This window comes from Dendronephthya gigantea, unplaced genomic scaffold, assembly GCF_004324835.1.
Source record: "Dendronephthya gigantea isolate DGI-Jeju-01 unplaced genomic scaffold, DenGig_1.0 000125F, whole genome shotgun sequence".
Taxonomy (NCBI): Eukaryota; Metazoa; Cnidaria; class Anthozoa; order Malacalcyonacea; family Nephtheidae; genus Dendronephthya; species Dendronephthya gigantea.
In genome coordinates this window covers 115,619-139,647 of record NW_021163135.1, presented here as the reverse complement: position 1 = coordinate 139,647, position 24,029 = coordinate 115,619, and the positions used below count along the sequence as shown (strand labels likewise).

The window sequence follows — 24,029 nt, the reverse complement described above, 5'->3', positions numbered from 1 at the left end:
TGGTCGTATCAATTTCATCAGTGTTTGTATTAGTATCCTGGACACTAATAAAACCGGGCACAAGTGCTGATTATAACCATACCGTGCCAAAAATTTGAAAAATACCCATTTTAGCGGTGCCGTGACAGTCAATTTTAAAAAAAAAAGTGGTGTAAACATGACTTAGTGTATAGTGTACAGTACTTTCCAGAAACAAAAACCGCGGTTAACCTAGGTCAAACCTCGGTCTCACAGACATTTCTTAAGATGTTTTCGATTTGATTATTGTGTTGTCGTTCAACATTCCGTTCGGAAGCGAACAACGACCGCGATCGTATTTTTTCCCTTGCGGTCGTCTGCGGTTTCTATCGATCGACCGCAACCGAACTGCGACCGAACCGCAAACGCAGTGTTAGGTTATTTCTGGACAGTACTGTAAATGGGGCTTAAATGCTTGTGTCGCACGTTTCATTGCGTCTATTGGTTTGACTTTTGTTGATTTGTTCTTCCTTATTTTTGTGATTATATGTCGCAATTGAAAACCGTGCTTTAGCTTTATTCCATTTTCGCAACCCTTCTTGGTTGAGAGCTATAAAAAGTAGCTCACTATCATGGAGACGTTTCGTTACTGTAACTGAAATTACTTATTGAATGCTATATATTTTTTGTTTCACAGGCTCTTGCGGGTTAACAGTCGGTGACTGCGGAGTCATTATGGCCCGAGCTGTGTCGTGCGTTGAAGATCTTGTAAATTCTGTCATCGATGGGTCAATTGCAACAGCAACATTAAAAGTCTTAGAAAAACATTCTGAACAATTTTTGAAACTGGGAGAGGTACATCAAACCAACGAAAATGGTCCTCAACACGTCCCAATAAAGACTTCTTTTCACCAACGAATTTCTGAACTAAAAGAATTTCGTAAAGTAAATTCCCATATTGAATGTTTCCTTGGTCTCTGCAGCTTCAAATCAGGTATACTTGAGAATTTCATATTTCTGCACTGCGAAAACTTTCCTAAATATAAATCACACTTTTTAAAATTCAAGCATTCCATATAAGAAAGATGGTCCATGTTGTAAACATTAAACATGCAGGGAAGTGTTCTAACAAATTAATAACTGTTATAGTCTTCCAGGAACATCTGCAATGATACTTTCCCGTAGTTATTTAAGAATTATAATTAAGAAATAGAAAACACATTCCGTGTTTCTATATAGTTATAGCAACACGTATGGACGTTTGGGAGAACGAGAAATATAGTCAGTCGGAAAACGAGTCCGTATAGGGCGAGTTCTCCCAAACTTGCACAAGCGTTTCTATAACTGGATAGAAACACTGGAAGTAATGTTTTCTTTTCGCTTATAATATAACTAAAAAAAAATGAAGAATTTATACAAATTTTTAATTCGATACAATTATAAATTCTCATTACGTTATGGAGCCCCTCCAGCCTCATGGTTTGCTCGTCTTCGCTTGTCAATCTCACTTACAATAGGAGCATCAAGGAGCCATAGCAAACAGTCAAAATTGGCAAAAATAGTCTTGAAAACACGTAAGCAACAACAATTTAGCGACGAGGCGGGGTAATTCCGTGTTTCCATACAGTTATAGAAACACATTTCTCGACCAATCAGCACGCTCGTACTATATAAATGTTTTATTGTAATGCATTTTATGCTTCGTTTTTTTAGTCGACGAAGAGCTTAATGTCTTGAGAAAAAAAAATATGCAAGACTTTAGTGAGTTATCAATACGGGATGTATGCGTTGAAAGATCTGATGGATTCAGCGTAATATTTTTTGAGCTCAATGACAAGTATCTTGATATGGTTTCCAGAATAACTGAGATTAAAGGCAGTAAAATATTTATAAAGCTATGGCGTAAATACAGCGAGAAATTACAAAATGAGGATGCAGTTACAATGGAAAATATTTTTAAAATTTGGATGAGAGTGTGTGAAAAACTCAAGGATATAAATGAACAGTTTCTAAGCGGCGAAATGCTACTCAAGAACATCGATAAATACTTAAATTTGTTTCAAGCGAATTACGCCGATTTGGAGGTGGAATTCAAACTGCTTTCCAGGTTTTTGAGTTGCTCAAAAAAAGAGTTGGGGGAGGCCGAGAACAACCTGGATGCCAGAATCACGCAAGTAAAGAAATACAAGAAGATTTCTGATGCACGTCAAGCGGGGAAGTCAATTCTCGAGTTAAAAGAAACGCTGGGTCTCACAGGCGATTTCTCGGTGGTTGAAAAGATAGAGGAGGTCAGATAGTACACTTAATCTTCTACAACCCTTGATATATGTTAAAGCCTTTTTACCGTTTGCTGTCAGACATATTTATGCACGTAGACTACATAGGGCCTTTTGCAAACTGTTAGCTGGAAGGTATAAACGTTCTTTTACGCTTGCAGTATACGATGCAAAATACAGGGATATGGGAATTTGGGGTTATCTTAATTGGATATCTGAGAAATTAAACGTTTCCATCAGTTTAAAATATTTATTCATTTTCCCCCAGTTGAAAAGATTTAAACGTTTCTGTCTGTTTAAAATTGATTCTGTTGCGGTGATAAGGCGGCACCAGGTTCTACAGTATGAATATTAATGGTGATTCGAGAGTACATTGTATACTGAATGTAATGAAAGTTTATTATAAACTTCGTTTGCATATAAAAGCGGATTTCCATTCCGTGCAAAATGTCGCGCGAGCGTTTTTTTGCGTTAATTTCCTTTGAAATACAGGCAATCGAGCGGAACTGATCCTATTAGATGAACATGATCAGCTGAACACATGTCAAAAGAAAGCAATCTTAGGCTGAATTAGGTTTCGTTTTGGTGTCCCCCTACCTTTCGAAACGCCAGTATTAAATTTGTAGCTCTTGGTCAGTCAATGATAAGTTGAAAAATATTATAATTTGTGATTTTTTTAAAAAATGATACAATTACTACACTGTAATAATGCAATATCATTTGCATTTGATAATCCAGATTATTAGTGGCAACCTAAAACGTTTAGCCATCAAATCCGTGGATAAAGATCTGCTTCAAGCTGGAGAACTCTTGGACAAAATAGACGAGAAAAGGAGAAAATGTTTAACAACTTTTACCGAATGTTTTGATTTGGTTACCTGGCTAAGAGAAAGTATAAATGGTAAGCAAGTCTCTATATTTTAGTCATCTAATGCATTGTATCTGAATATAAATTCACGTGGAAGGTGATTCTTAATTTAGGTTACCACGGAAAAATAGCGAAAATTACTTTATATAAAGTTGTTTGAGATTTAGGTGAATTTTGTGAAAACTATAACATTTAAGTTAATGGTTTCAAAGGCTGATCTATTTTCTTTTGAACTTTAGATGAACAAGAGCTCAAAGTATTTGTTGATTTGGCGATGATTTCAGCTGGGGAAGATGACATGGAAATTGACCGGATTTCCTGTATGCATACAAGTTGTCTTGGATTTGGATCATTAATTTTCGGTTACGAAACAAATCATGGGTTTGATGAACTAATGCGACTTTGTCAACCTGTGTGGCACGCTGTTGACACAAATCCAGGCGTTGGACAAAAATTGGTGAGTTAACAACATGCAGAGAAATAGAGCGAAAATTACACAAAAATATTTATTAGTTTAAATATTACAAGTACTTGTGTATTAAATATTACTAATACGGCCTTAATTCTCGTGATATTCGTCATTCAATTGTTGTATTACACAAATATTTGATGCCTCAATGCAGCATGCTTACTTGTCAGAACAGAGCATTCTAAATCGGTTAAGAATGCTCAAGTTGAACACAATTCATCAAGATTTGATTTGAATATAAATATAATATGCAGGAAACGCGCCTTAAAAAAAGATCTGGGGATCGAGGAGTGAGCAACTACGTCAAAAAGTGTTTTGTGGCAAAAATTTGCTAAAAAGTACAATTTTCAATTGATCACTTCAACTTTGAACAACAACTTTACCCTTTCTAGATAGATCTATGTAGTAATCCGCATCATCCAACTGTAAAGCTTTGTACTTAAATACATCGCCTTCAACTAGCAAAAAAAATAGGTTTGAACCTTTTCACGTTATAGCCAATATATATAGGGACTTGTTTTTTAGTAAGTGTTATTACTTGTTTTAAGATAAAAGGGTTTGTGGATAAAAGCCGGCGTTGTTTTGGTGGTGTAATTTCAACTCTTGGCCTTCATGTCGGCCTTTAATTTGGCTAAAATATGGCGGCCAAGTCAAGATGGCGGCCGAGTTTACTGATTACAACTTGAGCGTTTTTAGCCATTCAGTTATATACATAAAAATTTAGTTGCTATTGTTAACATTTTACTTGGTGTTCTAAACCACGGTAACGTTGCTCTTATTCAACTATAATTACGACTAGTATACAATTATTCAAATTAAGAAATATATATCATGTATTTTTATCGAATTAAGGTATCAACTAAGAATAGCCTGTCATGGTTGAAGCAAATAAAAGAGTCTCATGGTTCAGTTGCTCTTACAACTATGGTTCAAGTTGAAGCTATCAATTCCTGTGGTACCTATTACATTGCAGACACCGAGATGGCTAAAGAAGTTAAGTACGCGAACGCTGGAGTTGGATTAAACCTTGAAAATTTGGTGTGTCTCAATGTTCCTGAAGATCCTCAAAAAAATCGAGAAAGAAAAGTTTATAGTCTGGAAGAAATAAAGGACGTACAGAGTAAACTTATGTTGATTGCCGGTAAAGCGGAAAGTGGAAAGGAGGAAGTTGACAAATTTAATGAGGTTTGGTACTCTATTATTCTCTCATTTATTATATATCCCAGCATTTTAATTTCCAAGAATTTGCCTACGTAACTACCAAGTTGTTACGAGCGCGGTCCTATAAACTTTGATGATACTCGCTTTCGGTTCTGTTTCTACTCGCTACAAACACAGTGTGAATCAATTAGATTTATATAGTTATTTTTTCCTTAACCTTCCATGCAATAACAGTAATTAACGTCTCTATAAGATTATGACTTTAAGAAGATAATATATCTTTAAACTTTTGACTTATCTCTGTCTGAGCACAACTCCACAAAGCCTTGTCTTCAACTTTTACTCCTTTTGTTTTCTACTTCTGCTTTTACAATATAATATTTAGGCACTGAGGCCTTACGAAGAATGCTGTACGCATTTCTCCGCCCGTGGTTGGTTGTGCTCAGACTTTATACGCTTGGCTACACTAAAACTATAAGTAATTTCCCGTACGCAATCTAGTGCGTTGTAGCACATGCATGCTACCGTGGTTTGTGGTCGACACCTTGTTACGTGTTTGTGGGATAAGGTGTGGATAGTTATTTGCTTACTCATGCATGTAAGTCTGACTAAAGAGAATACTATATGGTTATATGATTATATTATGATATATAAATTGTTATAAGATGATATAGTGATTATACGTAATACAAGTACACTAAAAATAGCAACCTTGTTATTTTACAAGAACCCGCATTGTGAATTTAAAAAACTTCAAATAATATTCCTGGGCATAATGCAAACAATATTGTTAATCTTATTTCAATGTGCATAATTTACATTCAATTTCGCTTTATACACCCGACAGCGTCGCGTAATTGCTATTATTCTAATTAAAAATGTCTGCGTCAAACGTGAGCGGGAAAAAAATGTTTAAATTTAGCAAATTTTGAAGTAATTATGAATTTTTATGAAATTATGTTGACTATTATTTGTAAACATCTCGAAATTTATATTAAAACAAATAGTCGCCTCGGCGACTAATTGTTAAATAGAAACACGCCTCTCGACCAATCAGCACGCGCGTACTTTAAATGTTATATATTATATAACATTTAATAGATATAATATATTTTTAGATTTTCGATGGAATACTCAGAATAAGCCATTTATACTTGCAACTTTGTGAAGTTGGTCAGATCGACTACTTAACATGGAAGCGTAAATACCAATGCAGTAAAGCGGACGACGAGAGGAACAGTCTTTTAGAGAACATTAAAGGAACCTGTGAAACAATGGAATGTGATTTAAAGAAATGGAAGGAAGATTTTCATGTTGCAAGAAACAGCTGTTATTCTTTGAATCATTTTACCATGAAACAGATTTTACACCTAAGACTAGAGTTAGCAAAAGCATGTGTTGGGCATGTGGCCATCGATGAACTGCGATTGCAGACTTTTATGCTCCTTGAGTCTGTTTACAAGAATATAGAGCCTTTGCTTCTTGCAAATGTCTTAAAAACAATGGTTCCTGAAAACGCGGTGTTCTTTACAGAAGAAAGTTCTAAAGACGGAGAAAAATATTTTGAGAATGATATGGAGTGTGAAGGCATTTCGTCCGAAAATATCGAAGAAGATGTGACTTTTCCAAGCCAACAGAGACGAAAGATGTCGCTTGAAACTTTTACAAGTGCAAAAGAGAAACTCGAGGGAATGGGTTTTGATGAAGAAGATATTGTTGCTGCTTTGCAAATTTGCGGTCGTGATGCAACTGAAGAAGATCTTATAGCACATGTTATTTCTGGAGAAGATGATAAAGAAACTGTTATGAAGCTTTGTGAAGATGCGAAGCGAAATCCACAACTGTCAGATCTAATTTCAGATCTATTAAATTCAGAGTGCCAGTCTGGAGATGCTGAAGAAAGCAAAAGGTATGTACGCATTTTTATTGCAACGTTTCTGTAAAACTTTGCAATATTGTGGTGAACGGAAAAAATTCACACCAGTCAGTCTGTCAGTCAGTCAGTAATATATATTCATATTATTCAACCTTCAACCACCGATGTGTTTGTTTTGTATTGTTTTCAATAGGGAAATTAAAGAGGAAAAAATTGACCGAAGACCTGTCACACTATACGTAAAAAACAAGGAAGATACTTACCTCAGTTTGGAAATTTTAACTGACATTTTAGACGAACTTTCGGAATCAGGTAAGTTATCGAAAGTTGGCCCAATGATTGCTGATGTGGTCTTAAATTATTAGGTGATTTAAAGGTATTTAAGCGTGAAATGTTTTAGGCAGTCAACCATTGTCGGTGTCATTATCACTGCTAATTGATTCCATAGCCATAGGTGCTGAATCCCAACGTATGCGGAGAAAGATGCCGTCAGGCCTAATGGAGGGTGAACCGAACTTACTACTTGTTCCAAAAGGTATGCGCAGTCTGTACGGTAGCAAAATATATTTTCCAGATACTTTCGTGCAAATAATTTAATGAAAGTTCAACCTTGACGCTGCATAATCTATTAGAAATTATTCATCATCGAGTAAAGTGCCATATTCTAATTGATTTATCCTCTTCAGTATTTCCTATGCGTTCCATAGAAACGCGTCTCGACGTTTCGACCTAGGGGTCTTAAAACGTTACATATATGCAATCTTAGTCTTCCAGAAAACTTTTAAACGCTTTTTTTCCCTGTTCAAAGTGTGCGTTCAACTATTTCAAGAAACTGTTGGAGCCACCTTAAGTCGTGGAATGAATGCCAAAATCTTCTGTTAAGCGCTGTGGGCTGATTTTGTAACCATTCGAATGATTTTGACATTAATTGCAGTCCTATTCGTTCTATTACCATTATTAATATCAATGATCAATACATGGGATTTTTGTAGACGGAAGTTGCTTTTTACAGACTATCATAATGAACTTTGTCTTCCGTAAATTGTTGGTTATTCATGATAGATGACAAATTACTCGGGGGTAGTTTTCAGACCCTAACGTTTGGCAACGGCTTTCTATGATAGATGAATTTGACAATATCCGCCATAACCTAACGCCTGAGAAAACATTTTCTTATTTCAATAAGTTTCAAGTTTCGCTGTGTTTCTATGAATTTTACAAGTGCGTGAATAATAAAAAAAATACAACTTAAAATGATTTGAACGACTTTTTTGTTACACACCCTGCATGATTAGCACAAATGTAAATTACGAGATAGACGCCCTAAATCAATTGGGGTCCACTCCTAAATCGAAATTTCTCAAATCACAAAAGTGTAGAATCAGTATTATAAATGGATAGCTACGTTGGTTTACTCAATCCAGTCAAATGAGTCAATGCAAATATTTCATTTTAAGGGGAAGTGTTCGGCTGTCTCCTGTCGCTCTTCATGGGAAGTGAAGCCCGTCAACCCTTACCAACTGATGAAGAAGTGATTGTCTGCGATGAAAATACAACAGCGGAAGAGGTAAGTTACTCAATAGATTCTTGAGGGAAGAGAGAAATTTTTTCTACGTGCAGTTTTCTTCAGTAACACCCGGAGCTCTTGATTATGCAAAGAGCCGCTATACAGTTTTCAGTAATGCACTACATTACCAGTTTGCATATTGTTTGAGGTGCACTGCACTAAGTATAAGGTATGCATGTGAATTATCATATTTGAATGGATTTGGATGCATCACCGAGTTTACGCGAAGCAACGATTTTATTGTAAATGATCACTAATTTTAATATGTAGATTGAGTTACTCTGGCGACGTGCAGTCGTTGACGACAAAGGACAGTTGTTTTTGTCTTGCTAATGCGGATCTTTTGGATTATGATGTCAGCCAACAGGTTGTTCGTTCTTTGGAATTGTTACACAAGGACACTCCAGTAAGTATATCACGGTATATATATATAGGACATAGTTTCCATTCCTGCCAATAGTTGCTGAATTTTTTTTCAACTGCTTCCGGTTAGGCCTTGCAAGTATATAATTTAGACTTATTATATAATGATAAATATTGAACAATATTATCCATCAATCATGAACCTCGGATATTCAGAGTGTATAAAAACCCAAACCTTTTCAACTTCAAATTAGCTATAACCTTAACTTTCTTTGAGAATTCGCAGTATTGTAGTGAGTGACAAGCGATACCACCCTTTTTTATATATTTTAAGGTTATACGGTTTTTTTAAACCTTAATGAATACGAAAGCTGCATGAAACTATTTCTATACAATCCCCTAACGTCACATATATATTGCCACAGGTCAGGTACCAGATAAACTTGAAACGTTATTTCTTCCATTTTTCTGCTTTTAGAATACCACTTGGTCGTGATTTGCAGCATTGAGAACGAGGACAGATCGAATATGGTTGCATCCTTGGATCAGAATCGTCGCCATTTTCCCCCAATCCCATCTATGAAAGGTATTCAAAATTATTTGAAAGAGCAGCTTATGGTTTCAGGCACAGAAACAGTCGGCAATGTTCATTTGGCACCAGCAGCCACGGTTGACATGGAAAAGTGAGTATTTTACGCAACACATACAATCGTTGCGGACATTAAGTTATGACACCCTCGTTCCTGGCTGCTTTCAATGTTGTTACACAATCCACTTATTTCACCGTAGTCCATCACACTTGATTGGGCTTTTTTATGATAAAACAGCATTGAAACGAGGGGCGTGTATTATTACTTTTTAAACAAGGGTCCCAACACTTCTGAAAAGATTGTACTTTAGACTTTGATCGAGGTTTCCTGCTTTGAATGACCGTTCATGATTGGGGAGTATAAATATATTGGAAATACCAGAAAATATATATTTGGAAAATAAATGAATGCAAAACATATTCATAATACATGAATATGAATCCCCCCGCCAAATTATCTAGCCAGCTACACCACTGTGTATTCCAACTGCTGAGTGGCGCACCTCTTACTTCTTATCAGGTGGGGTCTTAAGAGAAATTTTGGGATTGAAAACTTATCACTCCCATCACCCACCCCCAATAAGAGGCCCAGCATTACATTACATGTTTCCAATCCATTGGCTTGCAGTTTGGGCAAATTAATAATATATCAATTAGAGTAATGCATGTTCCCTTTATATTTTAAAAGGTTATCTGTTCGTGTGATTCAGTCGTCTAGAGCTGGCATGGGAAAAAGCTTGTTTATCGAACATCTAGCAGAACAGTTGGAAAACCTTCTAAATAACAAAAGGCTTCGTGGAGGCCTAGTGCCGTCGCTATGTGCTACAATTCCTGTGCATGGAATCTCTGTGGACAGTGATTGTGTCACCCGCAAACTTCTCTCTCATGCCGTGAAAAGGGATATTCCTGTTTCAAGGATTTTTCATTTGGACGTGTCTCAATCGGTTAGTATATACAGTAGTTCATCGGAAATAGAAATGCTCTTATGCATGAAGTTAAAAAGTTTGTGACCAAAAACTGAACTGTTATGAGTAAACCTAAACATTAAAGTGCCTATATCACTTGTGGGATCCTTACGGATTTGAATAGAGCTTGAAAAATTAGTTTGTAAGTTCTACAACCCTTTTTGATATAGTTAAATAGTTTCGGAAATATTTACATTTAAACATGACGATTTGCCTAAATTTCCGTCGTGCTCGGGGGCCTGGGACTCAGGAACCGAGTTCTTGTGAAACATAATAATTATAATCAATTGTAATTTTACTTCGATCTTCCAATAACGTAAAATATTTTGAGAAAAACTCGCCCAGTTGCTACAGCCATACACAACCCACCGTTCCCGCATTTTTTTCTTGAAAAGCGCAAACTATATCGCCAGTGAAAGACTGAAACTCTTCATGTTTACATTATAAAAGACGGCGTGTTTGCAAATCATTCCTGAGTCCCAGTTCCCCCAAACGATGTATTTTCGAAACTATTTATTTTATAACAAAAAGGGTTGTAGAACTTATAAACAAATTTTGCAAGCCCTATTCAAATCCGTAAAGATCCCACAAGTGATTTAGGCACTTTAAGCAAATAATGTTGTTTAAAAAAATTCCTCGTCAAATACGGCCTTGAATTTGGTATGTAGGAATTTAGTTTTGGCTCTTTCGCTTTCCAAAAAGATTCTTCGAATCACAAATGCTTTTTGAAAACTTGCTCCAGGTTGTGAAAGGAATTGACAATATCCTGTTTCAACTTCTCATCTTGAGAGTTGTAAAAGATAAGAGTGGGAATGTTTGGAGAAGAAAGTCGACTGATATGTATGTAGTTGAACTTACAACTGACAAATCATTTGAAGCTTTAACAGCTGACGCGTCCTTATCAAATTCAAACTACAGCCAGGTACAGTGTAAACGTGCAAACGATACCTGTTTCTTAATTCCTCTCTTGTAAACTTCTGTACTGTAAACTTGCGTTTCTGTTTGTTTGGTTGTACGTTGTATGAATTTTAGAAAGCATCCAACTACAAGAACGCGAATGATACGAAATATATTGCGTATAATATAAAAAATTTATTTAGTATTAAAATGTTTAAAGTACTCTTGTTGATGGAGCAGCAAATTGCTCCGATTTTTTTCATTCAAGGTAACCCAGATTTTTTGGTAGTTTTGTTTTTTACCAACAATATCAAGAAATTTCAAAAAATATCAAAGCAAAATTCATTGTGAGAAGTTAAAAAAAAATAATATGATTAGAAAAATTATTTTAAAAGCCTTGCATTTGCATATGTAGTTTCATTTTCTTTAATCTAACCTAGACTATGAGAAAACGACTGGCAACAGAGAAGTACTCATTTGTGAAATACCTGCCTCGAACACATTGCTCGACACCCAGGGAAACGTTGGACAACATAAGACTCAACAAAAGGGGTAAGTCTCAATTCTCAATATACATTTTATGAAATTAAAAAATTAAAAGACACCATATAATTGTTTTAATTCGACGCATGATTTTGTTTGACAATATATATTTAATGTTTTTGAAATAAACGACAAAATTTTTATGTTTCGAAACATGTTTGCAATTATAAATTTTGTCGTATATTTCAAATGCTTAATTACTTTTGTGCTATTCAGATCATATGGTAATATATTTAATGCATGTGCATGTATGTTATAGTAAATGCTAACATTAATTTTCTGGCAATACTAATGTATGCCTTTAAACCAGATCTGTAAAGAGAAATCCAAAATTATTAACGTTTTGGCACTAGCAATATGGTGCAGTATTTTGTTGATGCAGTACGTCAAAACACATTAGGCTCAGACTCTGGTATGGACATACCAGTCTTAAAATAGGATTTAAATTCTACAATAATATACTTTTTTCGAGTGTGTTTAAATTCCTATCACCCGGTCATGCATGTCCATCTTTAACGGAGCCTCTGTGCTTCGATATGCGCCTATTTGTTTTGATGCATATCGGAACTTGAATTTTTTTGCAAAATATTAAGATATCCTCCTGGGGATTGTCTAAACTACAGTGAATCACTGCTGGAATTAAACGATTCATGTTATTGTTTGCAGGTAATACTGGATTTGACATGGAAAAATTCCGTAGTGAAGAATATCAACGCACATTTCAGTACCTTACACAGTTCGCAGCGGGGCAAAATTTAGACAAATTCTTGTTCATATATGATCCTCGTGTTACCATTGGCGATCCCGTTGATGCCTTAACGATCATGATTAAGTAAGTATATCTGGCGTTTGAGAAATTTTATGAAATTTAGTACTATATAGTGTCAGTTCTCTCAAACGAGGAAATTCTTTTCTATTCTCTCGACCGGATTTAAAAAGATCGCTATATTATCAAACTGATAGCAATAGTTGTCGGGCAGGTAGATATTAAATATGACGAATTGGTTGCAATACTATCATTCAAGCTGGTAACATTTTTGTAGATATTGTGGCATTCGTGATCCATCTTGGGCAGAACTATATCATTTTGTAAACTTCTTGAACGTCCAGCTTCGCGACTGTGAGGAAAGCGTTTTCTGTAACGCTCAGTTAGTGGGTGATCTCTTACAAGGTTTTAAGACTTTTGTTGTTCGTTTCATGATTGAAATGTCTCGAGTAAGTATTTTAATAATGTTCGTTCTCTGCGATTGGTTATCCAATAATTAGTGCTGTATTAAGAAGTACCAAGTAAAATAGCTAATATCTTATGATTATAGTGGGCAACAATGAAAAAAATACATTGATTTACTTATCCCAGTTGGACCAAATATTAGATAATAATTCGTCGAAGGCGAGGTGAATAACGCTGAATAAAAGACGACGAAGTCGAGGTATTCAGTGATATTCACCGAGCCTGAGGTGGATAGTTGTCTTAGTGTAAAGTATTTTCGTTGAAATAACGTACTTCTTCACCTGTCACTTTGGCAAAAACAACTCGCCACCATTTTAAAAAATCCGCTTAGGTGATTATGGCGTAATAATCCAAATCACTCGACCAACCAAAGAATTTTCAATAATCACCCTTGTAATTATACCGGGTGGCGCAAAAAAAGGTTAACCTGTTTAATTGAGTATAACTTTAAAACTAAAACGTCTGTTACACTGAAATAACTTTCTTTAGATTCGTGAATGTGTAACTTAAAATTTGGTATTTACCAATTTTGATACAATATTCCCCGAGATATCAGCGTTTTACTTTTAATACGAATTTTTGAAAAGTACAAAAATTAGTCAAAAATGGCATATTAAATAAAAAAAGGTAACGTTCGTTTTTCATGGCATGACTTCTTGAGCATTGTTTTAACCCTGGCATATTCTGTGAAAATTCAAACTCGCTGTTGTAGCTATCCTTAAACGAGGCGTATTAAGAAAAGAACAAGCACAATTCATGCGAAATTGTTTGTTAAATTTGTGGGCTACCGAACGAATTTTATCCCCCATGGGACATGAAATATTTCGAACAAAGTCTAAACCAAAATAGCTAATTTTTGTTTGTAACGCTTTGCAACATAAAATACACAGAAAATAAAAAACCTAATCCACCTGTCAAATGTTTCTAGTTAAACGTCATTGAAACAGACAGAATATGTGCCATAAAATACTAGGATTTGTCAACTTTTTTTAACATGCCATTTTTAGCTAATTTTTACACTTTTCGAAAATGCATACTTAAATTGAAACCGCGATATCTCAAAATTGCATGAAAAACCTCATGTATGTTATATATCAAATTATGAAAAAAACAATTTTGTGTAATAGCTCTAGCTCTTTGAAGTTATAATCAAACATGGTTAACTTTTTTTTGCGCCACCCGGTACTAAAACGTCTTATTGCATGTGCGTGTAACATCCAAATAATCTGCGTACAATAATCAACCAATTAGAAGCCAGATTTTAATGAATTAATTGCGTCTTTTTCAAACTGTTCATACCACTTCAAATATTTTTTAAAAATTTCCTTTGAAAGTACCGACACTAGGCATTTCAGTCACACTAAATTTCGCTAATTTATTTAAAACAATGATTAATCATTATTCTCGTTCTGCGTTCACATTGTATATTTGGCATTCTGCCACTGTAGGACTTTGCCACACGATCACTAAGTGACAGTAACTTGGGCGTTGATGATACACAAACAGCAGATGAAGATGATGATTTAGCTCCATTTGAAATACGGAAGCGTTGGGAATCGAGGTTCGAAACTTTAGCATAAAGTCATCTTTCACTAAAGGCGGATTTCCACTGACAGCGAAATCGTTCGCTAGCGAAATATTTGCATATTTTCTTTTGAATTGAGAACCGTCAAGTCGAACTAATTTATTTATGCTGTTAAAACTCAAAAGAAAATATGCAAATATTTCGCTAGCGAACGATTTCGCTGTAAGTGGAAATCCGCCTTAATACTATTGACGGTCATATTCCACAGTTCATTATTGTATATGTAAATGAAAGCTGAAACCTAATAACTGTTTTGAACGGCATTTACTAACTTGCAAAATCTTATACCAAAAATTATAGGGTCCTGACACAATTTACTATTTCGTCTTCAACGAACATATTTATATGTTTTAACTTCAATTTTTCAACTATTATGAAGAGGCTAGGTCTTTATATATCCATGACTACCCACAACAACCAAATTTGAATACATTGAATAAAATCTCCAACAATAATACACATGCGTGGGCTCTAGGATATCTGCAAGTATTCATAAAATCTATCTCTTTCTTTTTTGTTACAGTCCTCATCCTTATATATTTTTCAACCATGACCGCGTCAGCATGACCTTCCTTGGATTTCGTCTGAGCGATAATGGTGATTTGCTTGATCCCGCTACCAATAAAGTTTTAGAGCAAAAGATGATGGAGCCAACTTTAAGAGGACAACTTAAGCATCAAGGAGTTAATTTTGACACCAACTACGAGAAACGTGACAAGTTAGTTGTAATAATGGCATGCATTATTAATTTACTACTGCTGAAGCAGCAGGCAGGCTAACCGTTTTCTATACACGTTTCTAAATGTTTTTGTGTATGAAAAGGGTAAAAAAGGGCTATGATCAAAAGCCGTTTCCAAAAATTGGTAATTCTTTGCGCCGAAAAGACGGTAATGGTGTTTAGTTGGTTTCTGTGAGATATTTGACTATTAATCAATATTACTCCTGCATGGGCTCAAAGAATTTCAAATAAAAGCAATTAACCAATTAAAGTTATATTGCTGTAGCCTGGCATGTATCTGAATTATTCATTACCACATTTTGTTTCTGTTAGTCACGCCACTGCAGGACAAATAACTTTTTCTTAACAGGAAAATTTAACGTGTTTTAATTTATTTTTATAAAAGAATGGCGCGTATCGAGAAATTGTGCAGCGTCATGGGAATCGAATTTTTATATGACCCTGATCCTACATACGAATTGACAACCGACAATGTCAAAAAAATCCTGGCAATTCATATGCGATTCAGGTCAGTAACCATCAAGTTTGCATCCGATTGCCGACGGATGGCTGTCAACATAACCTTAAAAGTGTCTCGTGTAAAGCATTGAAGGGTTTAATTAAAACACTTTCTAGTCACATGCAATAACGTTTCCAGCTACTATATATGCAATAACTCTCAGCAATTAGCGATATTTGTTGCACGAGTTTATATTATGCTTCTTCGGGATTGAACAAATACACGTGTCAATGACCAGTCCTTTTTGTTTATTGTGAAGGTGTGGCATACCAGTAATTATCATGGGAGAGACTGGATGTGGCAAAACTCGGCTTATTAGATTTATGTGTGAACTTCAAGCTGGGCCCGAAGGACCGAAAAATTTGTTACTCATGAAGGTTTCTATACTTCTTATATTTATCAATTAATCCAGTAGACCCAAGGCAAAGTATAGTATATTGTTGCGAGACGATCGTGGAACAAACTGGGAATGCAACTTCTGTTTTGGAGAAAATATCGCGAAACACATGCATATCTTTCCTGATTTGCTCAGAGCTTTTCAATTAATAGAGATCTGAATATATGTAACTGGATTTTTTAATGACTTTTTCTGAGAAGACATACTGCATGCATTCATGTTATCCAGGGGTCAATACGCAATGTGGTAATCATGCAAAAGCAATTTGAGTAAGACAATGAATGTCAAAACCGTATTTTAAGTAAGTTAAGAGAAATTGACGAAATTGCGATTTAAGCAAGACCATTTAAAAGAAAGCGAATGACGTAAGTAGTTTATAACGGACAAAAATATGGTTGTAGCTATTTTTGACCCTCCGAGCTTAAATATGCTAAAATTGCTTGTGCAAGAATAAGTATGCAAAAAACTGCTAAAGTTTCAACCTTTGATGCCTTAAAAAATCATCAAGACAGTAAAAAATGCTTTTAAAAGTACTAAGCATCATTTGTTTTTTTGTTCGAAGATTTATGCAGTTGATTCCAAAGTTTGGAAGTGGTATTTTTGCAATAAAATTCATACTTTCAAAATATAATTTATACTTTTTATAATTTATAATTTTTCGATGTTAAATTTTGAAGTTACAGTTCTTCATTGACAATTATATTTGGACATATAACAAGCTCATATACGAATAAACTGCATCCTTCAGCAAAATAATGCGGAATAACAAAAGACACCTAAGCGTTTAAAACAGCTTATAGATTGTATAGATATTCCTAATTATTTTTATTCGATCTCTTTTCAAATTTCATTTTGCATAAAGTTTATAAAACATTTTGATGAAAAGTTTGAGAATTGACCGTTAAATTGGAGACGTTATTACTGAGATACAATTTTCGTCATATAGCCATGCACAATCAGGAGGTTATTGACCACCAGTCTTCACGCGAACGAATTTGACGCGGGTGCATAGCTAACATAACCATCCAACGTCCACAACGTAGAATTTGGACGACTTTGTATTCTGCTATGTTCTGACACAATACCCGGGTGTAATTCCTAATTTCCGAGCGGAATTAGTACCCTAGAACAACGCTCCGCGCTGGCTATAAGTTTGAAGTTTAGGTGAATATGCCGTAGGTTAAAAACTTTTTGATTGATTGATTATTTTAATGTATGTCTTTGCCTGTATTAAGGTACATGGTGGAACTAGTTACTCAGAAATTGAAATGAAAGTGGTAGAAGCAGAGAAAAGAGCTTTCTTCAATCAGAAGATCAATGTTGATACTGTCCTGTTCTTTGATGAAGCCAATACAACAGATGCAATTGACCTCATCAAAGAAATAATGGTCGATCGAAGGGTGAATGGACGTGCTATAAATCCTGAACTGACGAAACTGCATTTCATCGCTGCTTGTAACCCATATCGAAAGTAAGTCGAAACAGTGTGGAGTACGTTTCTTCCCTTCTCTGAAAGTCGTTCCGATTCCTCTTCAAAAGGGTGTCATAAATGGAAATTATTTTATATTGCCGTACCTTTTTGCGCAGTGATAGAAATTTCCAGAAATACAATTCAACCCAGGCAAAATAACTTCCTAAGCTAGCATTATAAAAATTACTGAAACACAAGCCAAGCATGTGTGATTTAGCAATAATTTAAAAATCCAATATGGTGTCCCGTATAAGAAATGAGTGGGCAATTATTAAAATTTGTTTTCTATGTAACCCATAATTGAGTCATGTTTGTCCACGTCCAAAACATCATCAATTTTATCGATCTTTAACAACTGAAAATTTGAGGACAAGTCAAGATGCCCAAGTATGTTCCCGAGAAAGAATATTTTTACGATTGAAATTGTATAAGAAAGTGTACACTCCGAGCATATTAGGTACCCTACAGCTCCAATTTCTGCTCGTTTTTGCAGGCATCGGCAAATGTCCACGTCAGCGTTGGTTCATAAAGACTTAAGCTTTATTCACATCGCATTTTGGAAGCTTAAATGACGCTTAAATGTGTTCCACAGCGCGATGAAATAAATCAATTTCGTAGAGTGATTTTCGATAGCCATTATTTTATTTTAGCTGTTGCTATGATACAAGCCACACTGATCTAAATAATTAACTTAAAACTGAACCGCATGAGCCCACACACCTCACCGCTTACCGGCCTGCATTTCTGGCCACTTCTTGTATTACTATATAGCATTGATGAGAATATTGATAATGAACTTGTTTTAGGCACACGAAGGAAATGATCCAGAAACTAGAATCTGCAGGGTTGGGGTATCATGTATCAGCTGATGAAACTGATGATAAATTAGGTATCACCACAAGAAAGACATTAGTAGAAAATGCAATTAAAATGGAGTTTGATTCATTTTAGCATACAATTTTCCTAAAAAATAAACACTTTCACAACGCTCTTCCACAGGTTCAATTCCACTCCGTCAACTTGTGTATCGAGTCCACCCCTTGCCAGAGAGCATGAGACCGCTAGTTTGGGACTTTGGCCGACTTACAGATCACACAGAAGAACTTTATGCTGCGCAGATTGTGCGGAGGTCTATGGTTGCGACAACGTCAGATGTAAGTAGGACGGTCAGTATTATATTACGAGCGAAACAGAACTGGAAAAAAATTCAAATATTCATTGTAAGCACGTCATATTGAATTGAACACGACAAAAATATGTGATGTTTCAAATTAAAATGAAAGATACAGAAAGTTCATATGACAAACCATATATATTAATTTTTTAAAAGCGTACTTATCTTTTATTATAGTTCACCTTTTACTTCCTATTTCATATATTACGTAGGTTACATTTGATGGAACCGAAGCCCAAGCATCTTGTATTGCTAAAGTGCTGTCAGCTTCACAGAAATATATGCGTGAACAAAAGGTGCATATTCCGTGTATTGCCACTTATTCCTTAGTTGAACAATATTTTATAGACAGTTACAATGGATGACAGTTTATTTTCCGCCCGTGCATGCAAGAAAAGGGAGATAAAATATAGAGCATGAAAAAAACACGAAAGAAACGAATTGATTTCCAACTGATTATGACTAAAAGTAAATTCTTGTACCTTGTTAAACGGGCTTTTTTTCTCTTCAGAACGAGTGCAGCTTTGTCAGTTTGCGTGATGTTGAAAGAGCGATGAAGGTTATCACCTGGTTTTATTCGAACTCTGAATTGATCATCCAAATTATTGGTGATGTAGATGAAAATGGTGATAAAGATAGTAGTTCTGAAGAATCTAGTGAAGAAGAAGATTATAAGTCTGATGAAGAATTTGAGACAGGCGAACAAGTACGTATATATTACATATGCCGGAGTTTAGTGTAAAACAAGACGATTGATACACTGTAAATACGCTACTGTCCGCGCGGAAGACTAAGCCTTCGACACGAAAAAATAATAATAATAATAATAATCGCAAAACCTGGACTCGACTAGGATCCAATAATTAACTGACGAGGGTCGAAGAACTAATATGTGTAATTTTAAAATCACTGTGTACATAAATATCATGACATTTTCATGTTTTCGTCAAGAAGAATAGTGTACAAAATTGTAATGTATTTCGATGTTTTTGCTTTTCAGCCCTTAAGTCAAATTGCTCGTGCACTAATCCTGGGGATTGGTGTTTGTTACTATGCCCGATTAAATACAAGAGAAGCATATTGTCAAGAAATCTCGAGATATTTTGACAATTCCTGTCCTCTTCCGGGAGGTGGACGTAGAATGCAAAGGGAAATCGAGAGGTAAGTGTCATCTTATTTTAGAGGTATAGTCACAGGCATTTCAAACTCGCTAAATGCCGATTTGCTACACAGATACTGGAGGAAAATACTAGTGTACTAAAAACAAGTTAACATTTGTTAACGGGCAAATAATCATTGATATTTCTACCCTAGGTCCTGGTATCCTAGGGTATTTCTGCCGTACGTTGTATGTTGTATTCCCTGACAAAAAATGATTAAAATACCCCGCACAACTTACATGCATGAATCTGGTTTTAGGTGTCAACGTGGATTTTTGAATGACATACAACTGGGTCAGAATATCGCCAAAAACATCGCTCTAAGTGAGAACGTCTTTATGATGGCAATTTGTACCGAGTTACGCATCCCGTTGTTTGTTGTCGGCAAACCTGGCAGTTCAAAATCTTTAGCGAAAGACGTTATATCCACCAACATGAAAGCTGGAAACTCGCAAAGCGAATTGTTCAAAAACTTAAAACAGGTTGGTGCATGAATTATACGTGAAGAGGTTAATTTCTGCATAGATAATTATTCATCAGCATGATAATTGGTCTTAATCCTTAATTTTACGTGCCAGTTGGGCCGATCACAGATATACACATTTTTTTGCAATGTTTTAATATCCGTGAAATTGCTTTATTACCCATATTTACTGAAGATTGTCAATTAATGTCATTGTTGTAAACGTTAGTCGTTTCTCTTTACTACCAACACCCTAGCTCTAACTAATTTGAATATAGATAACGTCCAATATTTAAATCGATGCCTGTTGAATCTAAGGTCTCTCCAAAGGGGAGTGTATTTTCCCTGTTAATGGTAGCTATAATGAAAGGTTGAAATGTTTTGTATTAGTATTTTAATCGTTTGCAAACTTGACGTTGACTGCTGTACTTTTCATAGATCCACATTCAATCGTACCAATGCAGTCCATTATCCACGCCCGAAGGCATCGTCTCTACCTTCAAACAATGTGCTAAACTACAAAAAGACAAAGACTTAAAAAAGTTCGTGTCTGTGGTAGTATTAGACGAAATTGGATTGGCCGAGGACTCTCCTCTGATGCCTTTGAAAACGCTCCACCCTTTATTAGAAGATGGCACGGCAACAACTGAAGAATCAGGGACAACATCTGATTATCACCGCGTTGGTTTTATCGGTTTATCCAATTGGGCATTGGACCCCGCCAAAATGAACCGTGGAATTATGTTGAGTAGAGGAGTACCAAATGAAAAGGAGCTGCAAGACAGCGCCAGGTTTGTGAGGGCTTCCTTGTCAATCAGATAAAATTTGAAATAGTATTTGTTTTATCAAAATTCAAAACCCTTACATGTGCGAGCTCATATATATACATCTTCTTTACATATGTATAAAAAGACTTAACATGCAACCTGGGTCATCCTTGCTTGTCCTTTTTTTGACTGTATGATAATTATAGTACATGCAAATAGTTAAAGAAGCTACCTTAAAAAGTTAAAAAACTATATAGTGTGAAAATAAGTACCATAATTAACATATATAAACATTTCTCTTAGCTAATCAGGTTACGTTTTCACATTTGTATGCTATTATCGTAAAGTAAAATGTTATCGGTTATCAAATATTTTTGTTCTTAGTGGAATTTGTTCATCTGACCAAGAAATAAAACTACGTCTTGAGACAACTATCTCAAGGTTATGCAGAGGGTATTTTGAACTTTACGAGAAACAAAGCAAGTCAAAAACACTAAAAGAAGCTCAAAAAGATGAATTCTTTGGACTTCGGGACTTTTACAGGTTGAAGTATCAATGATTTATTAGAATTTCAATATGAAAGCAGTTCGCTCAATAAACATTTTTGTTTGCATAAATGTTCAACTATAGATACGCTAGAATTATATCAAGCAGCGAAACTTTTTCCCCAGTTATGAGCTCAAATCATATATCAGAGTTTTATGTATGCATTTTACTACAAAAATCTGATACATCCATTTAAACATTCATCTTCATTTAATATAAAGTAATTCGAGAACTTATGAAGGTATGGAAAACCGGTGTTTGTCATATATATGCATGATTTTTTACTCTGTTTTGCAGCTTAGTAAAGATGGTGTTTGGTTTTGCTGTACAAAAAGAAGAGCAGGGTGATCAAATCAGCGATATAGAACTGGAAAAATCCATACGGAGGAATTTCAGTGGCTTAGATGACATTGATCCAGTAAAAACATTTTGTAAACATTTTCAAAGACTTAAAGAGAGTGTTAAGGTAAAAATGTAAAATGCTTGATAATACATAGAATAATACATGGATGCGCGAAAAATATGGAATTTATGTCGAGTGTTCAGTATATACGAGAAATAAATTCCATATTTTCCAAGCATCCATGTATTTTTGTTTTTATTACATAATAAAAAGTTTTTTATCCTCCAGTGCACGTATACCTTATTCCTCATTCGTGGATCAAACCCGATAATCGCACAATCATGTGTTATTATCTGCCTCGTACCCAGGCGCTTATTTAAAATTAGGCTTTTTAATATATTAAGCTTAAATGAAGTACTTAGCAAAGCGTAAAGCGCGAAGGTGTTCATGGGAAGATTGCGCCCTGGGGAGCGCCTGGCAGATCTTGTATTCCGTCATGGCGGATGACGTAGTAAACGAAGCAGAAAACTTAAAAAATCCTTTTGATCCCGCTAGTAGACCAGTTCACAAAGCTTTTCTAAACAAAAAGTTGCCATGCCCTCACGCATTTTGTGCGCGAAATTATTTCTATTTTGACCAGAATGGCAGAGTGGCTCTTTATCATAAAAAACCTCGAGGTTGCACCTTGTTTGTTTACCTGAAGAAACACAAAAATGAGCATAAAGTTATTCAAACAATCTATAGTGTAACATTCCATATGGACCACATGTTATATAATTTAGACAACAAGAATAAATAACAGAAAATACTGTATCATACCATACATTCATTTATTCATTATTACTTAAAAACATAGGAACATAGGTGAACGAATACATACTTGAAACGTGAGTACGTTTACTTTTTGGCAGGCCCGCACTTTTCGACTTTGGCGTCAAGTCGTGTTTTAAGCTTTGACCTTGTGAAGCATCCGGCGATGAGGGTCGTTGAAAATTGCATGCAATACGTCGTGCTGATCGACGAGCAGCTCTTGGTTCGTCTGTGGATCATTAAAAATAATCAGAGAGGTGAAAATGTAGACATAGAAGGTTAATAAAAGGTGCTGTATATCACAACAATCCAGCAGCTTGTCGAATTTTTCATACCTTGAAGATTTAATCTATCCAAAACATTGTCGACCTCTTCAAATGATGACATATTGCTGCTTCAGGGCATCAGATAAAAATATTTACCACTTCTCACATGGCGAATGAATGTTTATTGTAATGAAGGAGATATTATTTTGTGAATAAAAGCGAATAAAAGCGGAAAAAGTTGCGAAACGACGTGAATTTAGATGATTTGCAAGAAATCGACTTTTATTGCAAGAAATCGAACAAGATCTGCCAGGCGCTCCCCAGGGCGCAATCTTCCCATGAACACCTTCGCGCTTTACGCTTTGCTAAGTACTTCATTTAAGCTTAATATATTAAAAAGCCTAATTTTAAATAAGCGCCTGGGTACGAGGCAGTGTTATTATTATGAATAATCGCACATGTGTTGTTATCGCTTTTCACAATGGCGGATTCGCTAATAAAACACTGCATATTATATAATGAAATATGATAATATTTCTTTTGAAAGCGTCCTTCTCCTGAATGCTTCCCGGTGAATCTCATCCAAGAAAGCCTTGTTAGAACCGAAAAGGAAGGGTGCGTTGAATTGCTAATTTTTTTTTTAAGTATATTTGGGGTTTTACATTTTTAGCGAAAACAATTTTTTGCAATCAATTTTCTAAACGATGTTTTAAACCATGAGGAGATGTTAGTTTAGTTGGGAAAAACCTTTAGTTTACATTTACAAACAATATATTTTGCACTTTTATTTTTTAGAGAAAGTCGCTATTTACTTGTTCTAACTGAGAACTACGCAGCACTAAGATTATTGCAGGGGCAATTTTACCAGCACGATCCAGTTATTATTTTTGGAAGCAGTTTCCCGAAAGATCAACAATACACACAGGTACAGTATTTTGACAGTTTATTTTATAAATATATCTTCTATAAATATATCAATGATTATTGCTAAAGAGAAGTGAAACGTGTATATCTTTTTAATTGTGATAATTGCCATGATTATATAT

General features: G+C 35.2%; 1 protein-coding gene and 1 long non-coding RNA gene across 2 annotated transcripts in view; one reads left to right on the top strand and one right to left on the bottom strand.

The window, feature by feature from the left end:
• LOC114535796 (E3 ubiquitin-protein ligase rnf213-alpha-like) overlaps positions 1-24,029 on the top strand; it is a 114,999-nt gene that overhangs the window by 57,610 nt on the left and 33,360 nt on the right. Inside the window, exons 18-50 of the mRNA XM_028557122.1 lie at positions 656-952; positions 1,672-2,246; positions 2,973-3,135; positions 3,342-3,559; positions 4,424-4,756; positions 5,851-6,641; positions 6,802-6,920; positions 7,057-7,143; positions 8,066-8,175; positions 8,446-8,503; positions 8,543-8,581; positions 9,017-9,221; positions 9,816-10,071; positions 10,835-11,014; positions 11,430-11,541; positions 12,199-12,364; positions 12,576-12,747; positions 14,212-14,324; positions 14,872-15,066; positions 15,473-15,595; positions 15,846-15,963; positions 17,219-17,454; positions 18,261-18,343; positions 18,454-18,608; positions 18,841-18,924; positions 19,140-19,334; positions 19,629-19,789; positions 20,048-20,270; positions 20,690-21,042; positions 21,403-21,561; positions 21,862-22,030; positions 23,531-23,598; positions 23,779-23,908. Of these exons, the coding sequence (XP_028412923.1) occupies positions 656-952; positions 1,672-2,246; positions 2,973-3,135; positions 3,342-3,559; positions 4,424-4,756; positions 5,851-6,641; positions 6,802-6,920; positions 7,057-7,143; positions 8,066-8,175; positions 8,446-8,503; positions 8,543-8,581; positions 9,017-9,221; positions 9,816-10,071; positions 10,835-11,014; positions 11,430-11,541; positions 12,199-12,364; positions 12,576-12,747; positions 14,212-14,324; positions 14,872-15,066; positions 15,473-15,595; positions 15,846-15,963; positions 17,219-17,454; positions 18,261-18,343; positions 18,454-18,608; positions 18,841-18,924; positions 19,140-19,334; positions 19,629-19,789; positions 20,048-20,270; positions 20,690-21,042; positions 21,403-21,561; positions 21,862-22,030; positions 23,531-23,598; positions 23,779-23,908 (6,446 nt within the window). The remainder of the gene's footprint in view (positions 1-655; positions 953-1,671; positions 2,247-2,972; positions 3,136-3,341; positions 3,560-4,423; positions 4,757-5,850; positions 6,642-6,801; positions 6,921-7,056; positions 7,144-8,065; positions 8,176-8,445; positions 8,504-8,542; positions 8,582-9,016; positions 9,222-9,815; positions 10,072-10,834; positions 11,015-11,429; positions 11,542-12,198; positions 12,365-12,575; positions 12,748-14,211; positions 14,325-14,871; positions 15,067-15,472; positions 15,596-15,845; positions 15,964-17,218; positions 17,455-18,260; positions 18,344-18,453; positions 18,609-18,840; positions 18,925-19,139; positions 19,335-19,628; positions 19,790-20,047; positions 20,271-20,689; positions 21,043-21,402; positions 21,562-21,861; positions 22,031-23,530; positions 23,599-23,778; positions 23,909-24,029) is intronic.
• LOC114535811 lies at positions 22,557-23,392 on the bottom strand. Its single transcript, XR_003688362.1, has 3 exons — positions 23,053-23,392; positions 22,788-22,946; positions 22,557-22,604 (listed from the first exon to the last, which is right to left on the bottom strand). It is a non-coding gene; the product is annotated as an uncharacterized LOC114535811 (long non-coding RNA).